The sequence below is a fragment of the Manihot esculenta genome, chromosome 15 (genome assembly GCF_001659605.2).
Source record: "Manihot esculenta cultivar AM560-2 chromosome 15, M.esculenta_v8, whole genome shotgun sequence".
Lineage (NCBI taxonomy): Eukaryota > Viridiplantae > Streptophyta > Magnoliopsida > Malpighiales > Euphorbiaceae > Manihot > Manihot esculenta.
In genome coordinates, this window is record NC_035175.2 from 27235556 (window position 1) to 27251025 (window position 15470).

The 15470-nt window shown below is 32.4% G+C and overlaps 2 protein-coding genes across 5 annotated transcripts in view; both read right to left on the reverse strand.

Moving 5' to 3' along the window:
• Positions 1 to 494: 494 nt before the first annotated feature.
• On the reverse strand, positions 495 to 4118 carry LOC110602173 (protein PAM68, chloroplastic). Of its 3 annotated transcripts, none has more exons than XM_021739622.2 (3): positions 3640 to 4118; positions 1501 to 1774; positions 495 to 1270 (listed from the first exon to the last, which is right to left on the reverse strand). In XM_021739622.2, the coding sequence occupies exons 2-3, from the start codon at positions 1600 to 1602 to the stop codon at positions 701 to 703; spliced, it is 672 nt and encodes a 223-aa protein (XP_021595314.1). In that variant the 5' UTR covers positions 1603 to 1774; positions 3640 to 4118; the 3' UTR covers positions 495 to 700. The 3 variants fall into 3 exon arrangements, with proteins under 3 accessions (XP_021595314.1, XP_021595313.1, XP_021595315.1); XM_021739621.2 differs by having other exon boundaries at positions 3636 to 4118; XM_021739623.2 differs by having other exon boundaries at positions 2931 to 4118.
• Positions 4119 to 6332: 2214 nt separating this feature from the next.
• The window catches only part of LOC110602082 (alpha-glucosidase 2), a 64979-nt gene continuing 55841 nt past the window's right edge, over positions 6333 to 15470 (reverse strand). Inside the window, exons 21-23 of one of the 2 annotated variants that reach the window (XM_043951056.1) lie at positions 11686 to 11859; positions 7708 to 7853; positions 6333 to 6700 (exon numbers count right to left, since the gene is read on the reverse strand). In XM_043951056.1, coding sequence (XP_043806991.1) covers positions 6507 to 6700; positions 7708 to 7853; positions 11686 to 11859 — 514 coding nt within the window. In that variant the 3' untranslated portion in view covers positions 6333 to 6506. The remainder of the gene's footprint in view (positions 6701 to 7707; positions 7854 to 11685; positions 11860 to 15470) is intronic. The other variant, XM_043951057.1, reaches the window with a different exon arrangement.

Sequence of the window (15470 nt, forward strand, 5' to 3'; positions counted from 1 at the left end):
CAAAAGAAGCTGAACCAAATTAGAGAATAACAGAATACATCATAATGTTTTTACATAGTAAGTTCAATGCAGTTTAAATTCAAATTCCAATATTTTCTTAATGATATTGTTCATTCTCAAAGAAAAAAAAAAGGCAGAAGGAAACTAGATGACCTTAGGAGAAAGAAAGCTCTCCTATAAAAATAAACTGAGCCTTAAAACTCAATTACTACCATTTTAGTCCAATCTGTTTACAAGCCCATCCTAAGTTTAGGTTCAACAAACGCAAATTCCAAAAATGTCATGAATTGCATTTAGAAAATTAGAGCATTACAGAACATGAATAAACCACCAGACTTCTAGCATAACAAACAAAAAAATTTCAAAATCAAATGAAAATTACTATAAAATGGCTCTATACACACACATACACACACATTCACACTCACACACATAAATATGTATATATATACCAGCAGTCTACCTCAACATGTAGTGGTCCTTTATTTGCAATCTTTGAGCACAAAAAGTTGGTTATGGCCATTGATTATAATCCTATAGAGTAAGATAAATCGCTCTATGTGCTGTGGCTTTTGAGAATGTACAAGCTCAAGGCTATCAAAATTCTCATTGTTAGAATACATTGATATTGTAGGGACAGAGAAAAAAAGGGAAATAAGATAACACAAATTAGGCAAAGATACAAAAGAGACAACCAAGCCTACTTCTTGCCAGATCTACCCCTAAGAGACTGCCAAAAGACAGGCCAGTTCTTCTGAGCCTCATTCCAACCCAAGAGTGAGCCTTCCCTCATTGGATCCCAACTGGAGGATACAATACCATAACTCACACCCAACAACGCAGAACCAAAGAAAAAGAAAGACACTATGAAAGGTACCCATGTCGGCACATCAATCTTTAGACCAACCTTCAAGTAGTAGAAGAATGGAAAGAACAACAACCCAATAAATAAAGGAATTCCTACAGTGAATCCCATCCTGCTAATCATCCTGTTGGTCACTATCTCTGGTATGATGCCAGCATCTGGTTCATCATTATCACCATCATCATCATCACCATCATTATCATCATAGGTTGTCTTTGATTTTTTGGTCTTTTTGGTTTTCTTTGGAGGAGGACCAAAGCCTTTTGGACTATTTAAGGTAGCATACAGAGGCCTGGAGTGTGAAAAATCATATTGATTTGGGTAAATGTGTTTGGAAACTGGGAATTGGAAGGCATGTTTGATTGGAGTAAGGGAAGATGTAATGCCTGAGGCTTGTTCAAAGAACTGCAGAGAATAAACAGAAGTTAAGGAATTTTATCATATCAGCATAAATTTGGCAAGCTTGAAGTTTATCATATTGTGTGAGCAGAAAATAAACTTTTAACCTTTAGTTATACTTCTATAATTTATAATTCAATAACGAAAATGAAATTATAAAGGAAAATTGTATATATAACAGGAGCCAAAGAAATTCTGGGATTGAAAAAAATGGCAAGCATAGTGTTGAATTTTACCTTGGAAGAAAATGATAATGTGGAGAATGATGGGCTGATCAGTAATGGTTGTATTGAAGCCATTGACACACACTGAAACTCTGTCGCTTTATAGATACACATAAAAGGAAAGGATAAGGGTGGGGTCGAGGGAAATTTTTAAGCGGAAATGATTTTGTATGGTGCCGTCGCTGAGGGCATTATAGTAACTTTATATCATTTAAAGGGAGGGCATTTTGGTCTTTTGATACCTTTCACTTGGGATCTCGTATTAAAAGGCTTTGGCTTCAATTTCCTGGAAAAAAAAAACACTTTTACCGTTATTTTATTCTAGAAAACAAAATAATAATTATTTTATCATGTAAATTAATTATATTGGAATAATTATCATTGTATTTTTATAGTTTGATCAAATTAATTAAAAGGAGCATATAGTTTTAAAATTACATAAAATTATCCTAATGGATTTATTCCTTAATTGCATTGGACCTCTATTTTATTTTGTGTTTTTTATCTTAGTCTTTAGGTTCATAATTTCTTATATCCAAATTACTTTATTATTGTTGGATTTTCAATTGAAAAAATAAAAAAATAAAATTTTCACCAACATGGATCACGTTTAAATGAAAAAAACAATAATATTAAGGAGAAATAAATACATTTTATTTTCTTTGCAGCAAAAATGCGAGATCATTCGTCTTGGTTGGATTATAACAAATCACAAACCGTCTAAGTGATCGCTCTCTGACAATGTCCACATAGAATAGCGATTGAAAAACCTTAGAACTGTTCTAAAGGTTTGAGAAGGGGAAAGGTTTTAAGAGGTAGCTCTCTTTTTTTTTCTACAAATTCTGAAAACCCTAAAAAATGTTTCTCTATTGGGAGCTCACAGCCCTTTTTTACTGAAACCCTAGGGTTTAGGTTTCAGTATAACAACCTTTTATTTATTTATTTAACTAATTAAATAAATAAATTACAACTATGATCCAAAACGTTAATAAACAGGCTATATAAATTTTTAGACAATTTTAAATTAAATCTCTACTTAATTAATTAGATCAAAATCATAATTTTTTTAAATTATAATTTTATCCCAATATTAATTTATATGCAATAAAGTCCTACTTGATTTAACCTCTCGTTTTATTTTCTCATACAATTCTTTGTGTGATGAGATTCGAAATATATTGGCAACAAATATAATTAATTAATTTGAAGATCAATAACATTATCTATCAACATGTTAAGACTATCCAAATATTCGGAATGTCAAAAATAGTTCTTTTTAGTGCATGGTTTGTCGGTATAATTAATATTTATTCATCACAAATGTGTCTGTAATGTTAAATAACAATACATTTTCTTTCTTGATAATAATTTGTGGGCTAAGCATGAAAGTAAACTTTACATTTAGATGTGATGTTCATATAGAAATATAGTCGCTTAAATACCTCAATCTCATTTGAGTCACATGCTCCATACACCCTAGAGAAGATGCAAAGAAATATTCTACTGGAGTTTCTGAGAACTCCACCAATACCAGCAGGGCTGAGCTTACAAATAACAGGCATCAATATTTCAATTTACATTTGGGTGCAGGGAGTTCCAAATTTGAAGATCTTGAAGGCCAAGAATGATTTGAAATATTTCTATACAATCTATAACTACAGAGAGATCATGATGCAAGAAAGAAAAATCTCTATTAGAAGAACATAACATGCATAAGCTTTCTGAAATGCTACTAAAGTAACATCCACTACATTAAAGGGGCACCTTTAAAGAATAAAACTAACGATAAGAGTAGAAAAAAAATAAAAAATAAAAAATCATGGCCATAAGAAATAAATAGAGTAATAAGACATATATCCAATAGCACAGCTACCACACAAATCCAACAAGAAATGTTAATCGAGCTCTAATCACCATTCATAAGAACCCATAGAAATTGTTCATAACACACTATACAGAATGCCCATCAAAAGTCATTGATTCAACTATTAGCAAAGATCCAAGAAACATGCTCTAGATAAAAACGGTATATAAATAGCAGAAATAAAAAGGTAAAATTAAATCAGCCAAATGATGAATTTAGCTTCTAAAGAGGTAGGAAAAAAAAATCATGGCCATAATAAACAAAAATGTAGAGAAGAGTGTACCCACACCTAGAGCAGCAGTCTCGTTTTGGTCAAGAAGAGAATATTCGGAGAAAAGAATGGTGCCGCTAAAGAGATGATTTAGAGCAAGAGTTGAGGCTACAACATCATTAAACAAGCTTATCTGGTCGGCGAATCGAAGGCGTAGAAGCATGGCATAGCTGGAGATCTGGGTCTGGCTGAATTTAATCCGATGGAGAAGGCAAAGCTCGCAATCCGTCCAATGCAAGTTGCAAGAGGGAGGTGGTTGTGATGAGGTGGAGTCAGGAGAAGGAAATGGTGGTTGGGTAGGAGCTGGTTTTGAATACTGAAATGGGTTTGTAATTCATCTACTACCTATATTACAAGAATCCAACGGATCTGTAAAGATGAGACAGGAAACTCAGAGATGGATGAGACTTGAGAGGATAATCATAGCCAACGAGAGTGCTACAAAGGAAAGGAACGAGAGGCAGATAGGAGAGAAGATGAGATAATTTTAGATTTAGGAATTCAGATGATATATATATATATATCGTTTAAAGTGGATAATAATTTTATTATTGAAATTAATTTAAAGTTAATAAATAATCTTTTTTAATTTTCGGAATATTAAAATCATTATTTTGAAATAAAATTTGATTTTAGTAATATTAAATTATTAGATAAGAATTTTAATTTTAAAAAATATTACAAAATAATAAAATGATAACATAACTCATATGATAATGGTAATTTTTATTTATTTAAAAATATTAAAACATTAAAATAATAGTCATAATATTAAATTTTTAAATAAAAAAAAGTAAATCTATAAGATGCTAATATACGATAATAAAATAATCACTTCTTAATCAAAGCAATTTGTACTTAATATATCGAATAAATATCAAAATTAATAATATTAATTTTATTGTTAAAAAAGAATTAGGACAATAAATTAATTAGATAATTATTTTAAACAATAATTCAAAAAATCTGTTATAAATATTGAAGATTAATATAAAATTTTACCATTATTTGATGTCAATTACATAAGATAATTAATATTCGCATAAAAATTTATTTTTTATATATTAAATTAAGTTTTAAGATATTTAAATTTATTATATTTTTTATACATTTTAAAAATCTTTAAATTAATGCTTTAGTTTATAAATGTTAATTATTTTCATTTAAATTTTATTTTGGTTGTGCTTTTATAATTAATTTGAATGTTTATCTATTTTAAAAGTATATTTAAAAAATTAATATTAGTCCATTTAAAGTAAATATTATATTTTATAATTAATGGGAAAAGAAACTCTGAAGTTTTTAATTTTTAATGGATGTATCTTTAATTTTTTTTAATAAATATAATTTATTTTTATTAATGGGTAACAATGGAATAGATCTTTTTAAAATTATAATTTTTCTACTTTATTTATCTTCAATATTTTTGTAAATGTCTTTTATTTTTTATCAAAAAAATAAAGAATATTTATTTCAAAAAGACTGTTTTATTTACCTTGTTTACTTGTTTATTGATATGTACAACTATCTTTCTTTTTTTTTTTTTTTTTTTTTCCATTTAAATTTTGGTCTGCCCAAATACCAATTTTATTAACTTGTTACACTGAACTATCATTACACTCATTCTCTTCTCATGCCAGTTAAAAATATTGCTTACTGTAGCTTTCCACAAGGACCAATGGAATAAAATATAAAAGAAGGAAATCTTTTATAAATGATGAATGGTTTCACTTTTTTTTTTTTTTTTTCTTTTTTTTTTCTCTCTCAATTTTATTATTTTATTATAAAATATTTCCTTCACTCACTTAATTGAACCGTGTATCACACTCGCTTGTTTTCTAACAAACAGAAAATTTAATTGGACGTTTCTAAATACTTAGCGGGTGTATTTGGCAAAAAATTTAAAAATGTGTTTATTTGATCTTAAAAAAAATAAAAGTATAATATAGACTTATTTCTATTTTTTTAAATTCTTTTTTATTTTTAAAAAATATTTATTTTTTATTATTTAATTTTAATTCAAAAAATAAAATTTATTAATAAATTCATATATAAAGATTTTAATAAAATTATCGGATGGTGAAAAATAACTTTTTTTTTTTTAAGAAAAAATTATTTTTTTATTAAAAATATATTTTCTGTTGATTAGTTTTTTTATTATCTTAAATATTTATATTTAATTTTAAGTTAAAGTAGTCATCTTTTTGTATTATGACTATAACAGGTGATTTGGGTGAACATTGTCATCGAAATGATTAGTTGATTTAGCTGATTACAAATAAAATTGCAAGCATAAAATCTTTTTGTGAAATTATAAACCAATTATCAAATGGACATTCAAATGAAAACTACTTTGCTTGTAACTCTACAAACAGAAGTCAGATATGGATCACAAAATGGACATTTTATTTGTAATGCAAATATTCACAAACGAATTACCAAAGAAAATTTTGTTTATGATAAGAGTATCTATTTATGAATTTACAGCAAAAAAGAACCATAGAATTAAACCGAAATTAAAGGAACCATACAGGGTTGATTCTAATCCCCAACACCTTAAATAGACCCTTGGCCAGGCCTAATAATTGTTGAAATCAGATAATCAAAACGTAGTGGTACAGTTGTGAAAATATTTCCAACTTACCTTCTGTTTTTGCTTAAATGTCTCATAAAATCTAACAATTTTATACTGAAGCTTAGCCCAAAACATAAGTTAGAAATCGAGCAGCAGCCAATGCCATATTTTTTTGAGTAATACCCCAAAGGTTCCACAAGGAAAAGTGTTTATCAATTCAAGGTTGCATAATAAAATTCCAAGTTACAGTGCATTATAGCATCCAGCTTATTGGGATTTTTCCTAGTACAAATGACAATACCAAGCAACTAAGAGGTTGCTTTAACTTCATACTCGTGGGAAATCCTGAGAGGAGATTGCCTTGAAACAGGCCTCTCTTCAGACCACAGCTCCAGGTTAACAGTCCCAGTTCCCCAGTGGATGTAACACTTGAACACCTCTTTCACATTAAATCGGTTCACTAGCCCCACACCAACACATTTATCAACAAGCATCCATTCTCCTGAAAATGAAAAACCATGTTACGAAATCATATGCATTTTACCTTTATTTTACTCAAAAGCACACAATCATTCGTTAAAAATGCACAAATGTATATACCCATCCACACTGCATGACCCGTGGACACATATACAGACCTTTTTGGTAGTCCTACAAAACATTAGCCCGAAAATATCTAAAAGAAAAGGAAAGTTTAGATATATTAAGGCATGGTAGATGCATCACTTGGATATCATGAATTCAAGTATAAGGTCCTTCAAATGTGAGTCAAGAGAGACCCAAGAAGAAATGTAAAGCAAATACTTCAAATTATAATGGGACAGAACAATTGTGTTTTTCGAGCTCTCACAAAGTGCATGAGAAATGCATCCCCACAATGACCCAAACAAATCTGCCAGGAATATAGCCCTAAGCTAAAAAGGTGACTTCTTTTTTTTTTTTTTAAATTTTTTATTTAAATCCACTATCAGTGATAGAAGCACTCACTTAACTTGGGACAACTGGATTTTTTAGGCTAAATTTCTCTGTCATGATTACATCAGAATTTCTAAAAGGTAAAACAAGCTACCTCTTGAAAAAAACAAAAAATAAATAAATAAAGAAGAAATGCTTATCTCATCCTAAAAACTAGCCTAAGGAGGAGTGTTCAAAATTTTATAACTGATATATTACTCGTAATCCTATGCTAAACTAATATGGGAACTAACAATACCCTTCTCGTTCATATGGCTGTATATCTAGACTGTCAAAACACTCAAGGGAAGTCCAACATCAGTTTGATAACAAACACAACAAAATCCAAGTAGACATATTCATAATCAAACAAAGAACTCAAGTTTGATAACAAACACATTGTTTTTGGTCAACTTGTTCACCTTTTATATTGGTCCAAGTTTTCTTTTGTTTCTCATATGCTTTGACTTTGTAAAGAATAAAAACAAAAAGAAAAAGAAACTGTAAATTGCAGAAGCAACATTAAAAAATAAAATAGAGGAAAAGCATGATTACCATTTGGCAGCAGATTCCCTTCATAAAATTGATCCCCATATTCAGGTCGAATTTCATGCTTTGATCCATCAATGGAAGTGAATGAAACAAAAGTCTCCATGGGATGTAAAAGGGTAAAGGTTGGATGTATTCTCAAGCAAACCAGCCTACATCACAAAATTAACAGCAACAAAGAAAAGGAAGGCATCATCATTTTTTCTATATTAAATCATAGAAATCGAAAGGAAGGAAAAAAAACAACCCTAGCACATTAGAGAAGCACCAAGCAAGAGAAAAATAAAGATGACTCGAATGAGCAAATAGACAGAAGTTAAGTGTTCCTTAATCAACTTTACCAGGTGAAAGTTGCCATTTTGCAGAGACTGCGAAAGCACCGACTCAAATTCCAAGATCCATTGGCAAATAATAACACCAAGACATTGTGCACAGCATATTGTAATACTTTATTGTTTCCTAATGTCATCACCACTGTGTATGCACATTAGAATGATAAGTGCCGATGCACAACATTTAGGTTATGTCAAGTGCCCAATTTCAATGGTGTTGAATCCCACATCGGTTGTGGAAAGGGGTAATGTGCTCCTTATATAGGCTATAGGCACTCCTCTCCTTTGAGTTAGTTTTTGGAATGAGTTAGGCTTGACTCAAATTTAATATGGTATCAGAGCCTCCCTATCCGATATTGGGCCTCCCATAAATGTGTCATGCACCAGTCCCATATCGGTTGTGAAAAGGGGTAATGTGCCCCTTATATGGGCCATATGCACTCTTTTCCCTTGAGCTAGCTTTTGGAGTGAGTTAGACCTAACCCAAATTTAACAAATGAAAAAATCATACTTGGTTATTAACAAAAGATTTCATTGAATAAAGCTAGAAATATCAATTCTAGTCTTCCCGGCGATGCGCCTCTGTTCCAACCATGTGCGTGATCTCACGAGCCACCACAATCTCGATGTTATTTTCACGCGCCGGCTCGTAGGTCCTTCTCTGGTGCCCTTTTCTAATGGCGCACCTTTCTGGCGACCTCCTCTTCACGTCGCGCCTCTGACCAGCCCAGTCCCATGCCTTTTCGCATCTGCTTCTCTAGTGAAGAGTAGCACTTTATTTGATTTGAAAAAAAAAAGGGTAGTTTTTTTTTTTCTCCTTGAAATGGCAGACAAGAAAGCGATTAGTGTAAAAAATGTAAGGACCTCTGACAATGCTTTTGTTTCATCTATTGATTTTGCTCAATGGATTATTGATTCTGGTGCAAATAGACACATGATAGGCTCCTCTAAATGCTTCCTTAATTATCTTCCATGTCTATAAAAGGATACTGTCAGAATAGCTAATGGTTTTTTTACTCCTATCTCTGGAACTGGTTTTATTGTTTGTACTCCAAATATCAAGCTATCCTCTGTTTTCATGTTTCTTGTTTCCCTTTTAATCTTTTATCTATTAGTGCTCTCACCAAAGCATTTAACTATAAAATTGAATTTTTTCCTACCTTCAAACTGGGAAGAGGATTGGTAATGGTAGACTGCATGATGGCTTATATATGTTAGAAGGAAATCTGAATTTGAATTCACCTTGGACTCTTTTTGGAAGAAATCAGGATGTCAACCAGAAAATCATACAGTGGCATCGACGAATAAGACACCCATCCTTCTTTGTTTTAGAGAAACTTTATCTTGATTTATTTTCCAAGACTCAATATGGTTCTTTAGTTTGTGATGCTTGTGAGTATGCTAAGCATACAAGAACTTCTTATTCCTCTAGTAACAATAGGAGTACGATCTCTTTTGTGACCATCCATTCTACGTTTGTGGACCTACTCAAACGGTCCCACTATCTGGTAATTGTTGGTTGTTACTTTTATTGATTATTGCATTCGCATGACTTGGGTTTATTTGATAAAGGCAAAAAGTGATGTGGTTTCTTGCTTTCAATCTTTTCACAAGATGATTTGTACTCATTTTGATGCTAAGATAAAAGTTTTGAAAACTGATAATGGTACAGAGTACATGGATGACCCTTTTTTTGCTTATCTGGAATCTAATGGGATACTGCATCAAACTAGTTGCCGTTACACTACTACCGAAAATGGTGTTGCTGAAAGAAAAAGTAGGCGTCTGTTAGAAGTAGCCCGATCTCTCATTTTCACTATGAACCCTTTGAAAACCTATTGGGGAGATGCAGTCTTAGTTGTAGCTTATTTCATTAATAGAATGCCCCTCAAAACTTTTGCCTTTAAAAGCCCTTTAGAGGTGCTATGGGAGAAAAATGCTTATAATGTTCCACCAAAGGTATTTAGATGCACGTGTTTTTTTCATACTAAAACAGGTGGGAAGCTCGATCCAAGGGCTCTTAAATGTGTTTGTTGGGTACTCCCCCACAGAAGGGTTACAAGTTACCATCCTCCATTTAGAAAATAATTTGTTAGATGGATGTTATATTTAGAGTGACTGAACTTTACTTTAATACAATTCCATCACCTCTTCAAGGGTAGAATAATGAGAGAGAAGAGAAGATTCCTAGTTCTATAACAATGAGATTATTTTAATTAACTGAAACGACTTCTTCTAATTCGATAAGTCCCTTCTCTACTTGTTCTATTCTCCTTTCCATTCTTGTCTTTGTCATGTGTGGGGATTCGATAGGTCGAACCAATTTGGTAGAGTAAGGGGCCTAAGAATGCAGATTAATAGAGGAAAATAATGGAAGCCAATAAAACAAGACTTACTTTTGATTAAAATCCAATAAGAGTCTGTTAAATATTGGAGCTTTCCTGGAATCTTTTTAAGGAAATAACTAATTATTGACAGGTGTCCCTTTCTCCTTACATTCTGCAATAACAACTTTCAGAGAACCAAATATTCCTTTGCCCTTCTCCTGCCCTTTAGGTCTTCTAGAATAAACCTTAAAAGGTTTCCCAATTCCCCCTGCTTCGGTCTGTGCCTTCTTATCAGCAAAGCAGAGGAATAAGCATCGCGCAAAATTGTAAAGCAAGGATCATGACTTTCCTAGTCATTGAACTTTAGATTAATGGATTTTTAGCATCCAATATTTCAAATATAAATGAAGAAAAGGAGAAAAAAATAAAATAAAATGAAGAACAATAAGAAAGAGAAGCATACTAACTGCAAAAAGTTAGAAAGTAATTATATAAATCATTTGATTATATGGATTCCCAATAGAACTTCATGTATTATATTTATGGTGAAGAAAAAAACCCAACAAGGAGAATTAATAAAATAAGTGCACAGGTTTAACTTTTTATAATTTTGTTAAAATATTAATTAAGTTCTGTTTAATTATTTAATCACTTTTAAATATATACAATGAATTTATGACTAAATGTATAATTTTAATATTAATGAGTATATTTATGAAAGAATTCATTCAGTTAACTTAATTAAACTCTTCATTAGTTGGGTTATTAAATTGATGTTTAATTAAATTTAAATCAATTGAATCAAAATCATCAAATTGATTGCATGATGGAAAATTGTGAAAATGTCATCTCAATTTTAGGATATACATATACATATATACGTATATAAACCACCTTGTCTCATAGCAGACTTGAAGACAGACTCGGTCCTTAAAATTGTGGGAATTTTTTTCTAGTAAATAATAAATTTTAACATACAGAATAGAAATGAGGTATGTCAGACTTCCTTTTGTTTATTATTTTTGTTATATGGAAGTGACAAGTCTAAAACAGTGATCCAGATAGGTAATTTGCTATACTTGTAGAATCTGTATACAAATATGTGAAACATTGCAAGCTAACCGAAGAAGTCAATGATTAATTGATGACGATGTAGAGTAAATTCACTATTTTGGCATTTATATCTGTCAAATTAGCTTGATTCATTTGTGAGTGTTGTTCAATAGGTAGCAAAGAATAATAATCAGATCAAACTGTGTATTAGTTATAAATCCTGAAAGAAATCACGAAGAAAATCATTAAATTGCATCCATTTGGAATCTAACCTTGAAAATCCACCTGAACCAACTGCAACTTTCTGGGCTACAATGCTAGAAACGATATGGAGAATCTCTGGATCACCTTTCTGGATAAAAATCTGCCGTTGAATAACCAATCCTCCACCAATATCACCTTCTAATATAAGACATTCATCCTCTCCTGCATGCTCCAGATCCCGCCTACAAGGAAATAAATTTGCTAAACTTCATGTGTAGCAAGTACATAACATAAAGCAGGAGCAATTGAGGCAGTGACTGCAATTATTTTCAGGCAAAGACAATACTAAACTCCCTGAGATTCTGATTTCTGACCCTTTTTTCCGATAAAAGTTCCAAACATCCTGATCTTTTGTCTTCCAGGCTGAGGCATTGTTCTTATTTTATATCTGAAGGGGTGGGTGAGGGAATAAAGGAATATAACAATTTCGAAGGATGCAGAAAATGAAGCAAAAACTATAACCATGAGATAAAACATGAACATGAGCACTTCCTAATAAATTTTACATCTGTACCTCAAATCTCAATACATATCAGTTTGTTGATGGTTTAAAAGTAAGAGTAAATTGCAGCCAGGTCCCCGACATTTAGCATAAACACAAATTAGCCTCTGGTTTATATTTGTGTAACAATCAAGTCCTCAAGTTTATATTCCATATAACATATTGGTCCTTCTATTAAAAATAGTAATCATCTATCATTAGTCTTTCAATGACTGAGCTTTTAATTTTTTTTTTCTTTTAAATAACCAGAAGGCCCTTATCCTGCATCTGTCTTCGTTTCCAAGTCCAGCTTCATCCTCCCGTTAACACAAAATAATTAACAGACTGCTTTGAATTAACAAACTGCAGAAACTGCACATTATTCACAGCCTCATACTATAACAGTTCACTTGAAAGTAGGTTTGTGGAAAAGGTGGATGTTGGAGAATTCATGTGTTCTTTTACACAGAAATTGAAAACCTAGAGCACTCAACACCTCGTACATTTTCTTGAACTCTTATAAAGAGGGTTGTGAGTGATTTGCCCTTTATGAGCACGGTAAAAAGATTGACATACATCATAGATTTGAGATATGTTTGCTTTGCCAAAATAAAACTCAAGATAATTCATTAATTCTTTCACAAGTTTATAATGATCAACTAAGCCAACCACCTCACTATCAATTCAATTGATTTGCAAGAGCAAACATGTATCACCTGAAAAAAAAAACCAATTGGCTGCAAATGGGTGTTCACTATGAAACACAAAGCAGATTGATCAATTGAAGCATTCAAGGCCAGACTAGTTGCCAAGGGATACACTCAAATCTATGGAGTGGATTACCAAAAGACATTTGCCTCTATTGCCAAAATAAATTCAATCAGAATTTTGCTATCTTGCAATGCCAATCTTGACTGAGACCTAAGGCAATTTGATGTGAAAAATGCATTCCTCCGCAAAGAGGAAGTGTATATGGAAATTCCTTTTGGATTTGCTGATGAAAAAAAATATAAGAAAAGGTATGCAGACTAAAGAAAGTTTTGTATGGATTGAAGCAGTCATCCAAAGATTGATTTGATCGATTCAGCAGAGTTGTGGGTAACTCACCAAAAGAAGATTCTTGACTCTAAATAGACTGCATAATGGCTTCTTCTGCCTTGTCTCTCCTCGAATACCTCCTCAAATCTGACTTGTTCAAATGTCCAATTCTCTCCCCCTGTCTATTAGAACTCTCTCGCTGAACCATATTATTTAGAATTACAGAATTTGGGGTCACCTCTGTTAGTGTATTTGCCCTAGGCCATTATCTTGGACTTTTTTGTATGTCGTTTTGGTTATTAATAAAAGAGGTTTTTACTATCATTAATATTTATTTGCATGTTACATAATGATGATTAACATCCCTGATTACTTATTATTATGTTGATAATAATAAAATATAACTAGTATGATTATTGATTGATAATTATGAGATGATTATGTATATGCTGATATAATTCAATAATCATAGATACTTGTTAGAGAAAAAAGTATTGGATGGACTCGCATTGAGATCACTACATGGGTTATTGTCATTGTTGACTTATTTACTAATCCTAGCTGATTCTAGGGATTTGATTTGATCTGATTAGGATCCTTAATTATTTCTGTAATTATTATTTGATTATTTGCTTCCTGTTTAGATATGATTCTTTGTGTATAAATAGTCATGTAGACCAATTGTAAAGATTAAGAGTGAAATACAAGAATACTCAAAATTCTTCCCAAAATTCTTCATGGTATCAGAGCCTTTTCCTGATTTTTTGGGTCCAAATTCAATTTTTTCTCTTTAGGGTTTCAAAACCCTAGATCTACCTTTTTTGGTACTAACCCATCTAGGAGCCTCCCATTCTCTCACCGCCGACACCAGGAGAACCGCCGGACTGCCGCCGGCCGATCGACCAGCTCCGGCGCCGGAAAAGCCTGCGCGTGAGACTCACGCTCCACCCCTTCCCAGCGCGTGACCTGTTGCTTCCCGGCGCGTGACCCATCGTTTGTCACTGCTTCGCCGCTCCGATCACTCTGGCGACGATTCCGACTAGCTTTCCGGCCCTTCCGTGCTGTTACCCGGTCTTTTTGGTGAATCGATTGGGCTCTCTTGTGTGTACAACCTTGGATACCTCCTATTCTGTCACAGTTTATAAACCTTTACCATGGCATAAAGTAAAAGGGTGTCAATGACAGAAGGTAAAAAGGTGTCGATAGCAGAAGGTAAAAGAGTCTCGATTCCTAACTCTGATTACTCATTCTTTAGTGCCACATCTGACTTTATAAAGTCAGGTAATGCTTCATCTCTTCATAATATTCCATGGATTATCGATTCTGGTGCGAATAGACACATGACAGGTTCTTCTAAAGGCTTTCTCAATTATTTTCCTTCCCTAACCAAAGATAGTGTCAAAATTACTGATGGCTCTTTTACTCCCATATCCGGAACAGGTTCTATTATTTGCACATCCAATATTAAATTATCATCTGTCCTCCATGTTCCCCACTTTCCTGTCAACCTTTTATCTGTTAGTGCTATCACTAATGCACTTAATTGTAAAATTGAATTCTTTCCTGATCATTGTGTTATTCAGAATCTTCACACAGGAAAGAGGATTGGCAATGATAGACTGCATGATGGCTTATATATGTTGGAGGGTGATCCAGATTCTTCGATATCTCAAGCCTGTTTTGGAGAAAATAAGGATGTCAATCAGGAAATAATACAGTGGCACAGACGGTTAGGGCATCCATCATTCTTTGCCTTAGAAAAACTTTATCCTAATTTGTTTGCTAAAACTCAGTTTGATTCTCTATTTTGTGATGCTTGTGAGTATGCTAAACACACTAGAACATCATATCCTTTGAGTCATAATAAAAGTCAAATTCCTTTTGCGACTATTCATTCTGATGTTTGGGGGCCTACTCAAACTGTCTCCTTGTCTGGTAATCGATGGTTTGTCACCTTTATTGATTGTTGCACTCGAATGACTTGGGTCTATTTGATTAAAGCTAAAAGTGATGTCTTTTCTTGTTTTCAATCCTTTCATAAGATGGTTTGTACTCAATTTGATACTAAGGTGAAAATTTTGAGAACTGACAATGGAAGAGAATATATGGATAGTAGCTTTTCTGCTTATTTGGAGAGTAATGGGATAATACACCAGACTAGTTGTCCTTATACTAGTGCTCAAAATGGCGTTGCTGAGAGGAAAAACAGGCATCTATTGGAGGTAGCTCGATCTCTTATGTTCACCATGAATCTACTCAAAGCATATTGGGGAG

Excerpts from the sequence above, each read along its gene's own strand:
- LOC110602173 (XM_021739622.2), bottom strand. The coding sequence starts at position 1,602 with ATGTGTATCTATAAAGCGACAGAGTTTCAGTGTGTGTCAATGGCTTCA. Across the intron at positions 1,271-1,500 it reads CATTATCATTTTCTTCCAAG|TTCTTTGAACAAGCCTCAGG; the intron begins GTAAAATTCAAC and ends TATTCTCTGCAG.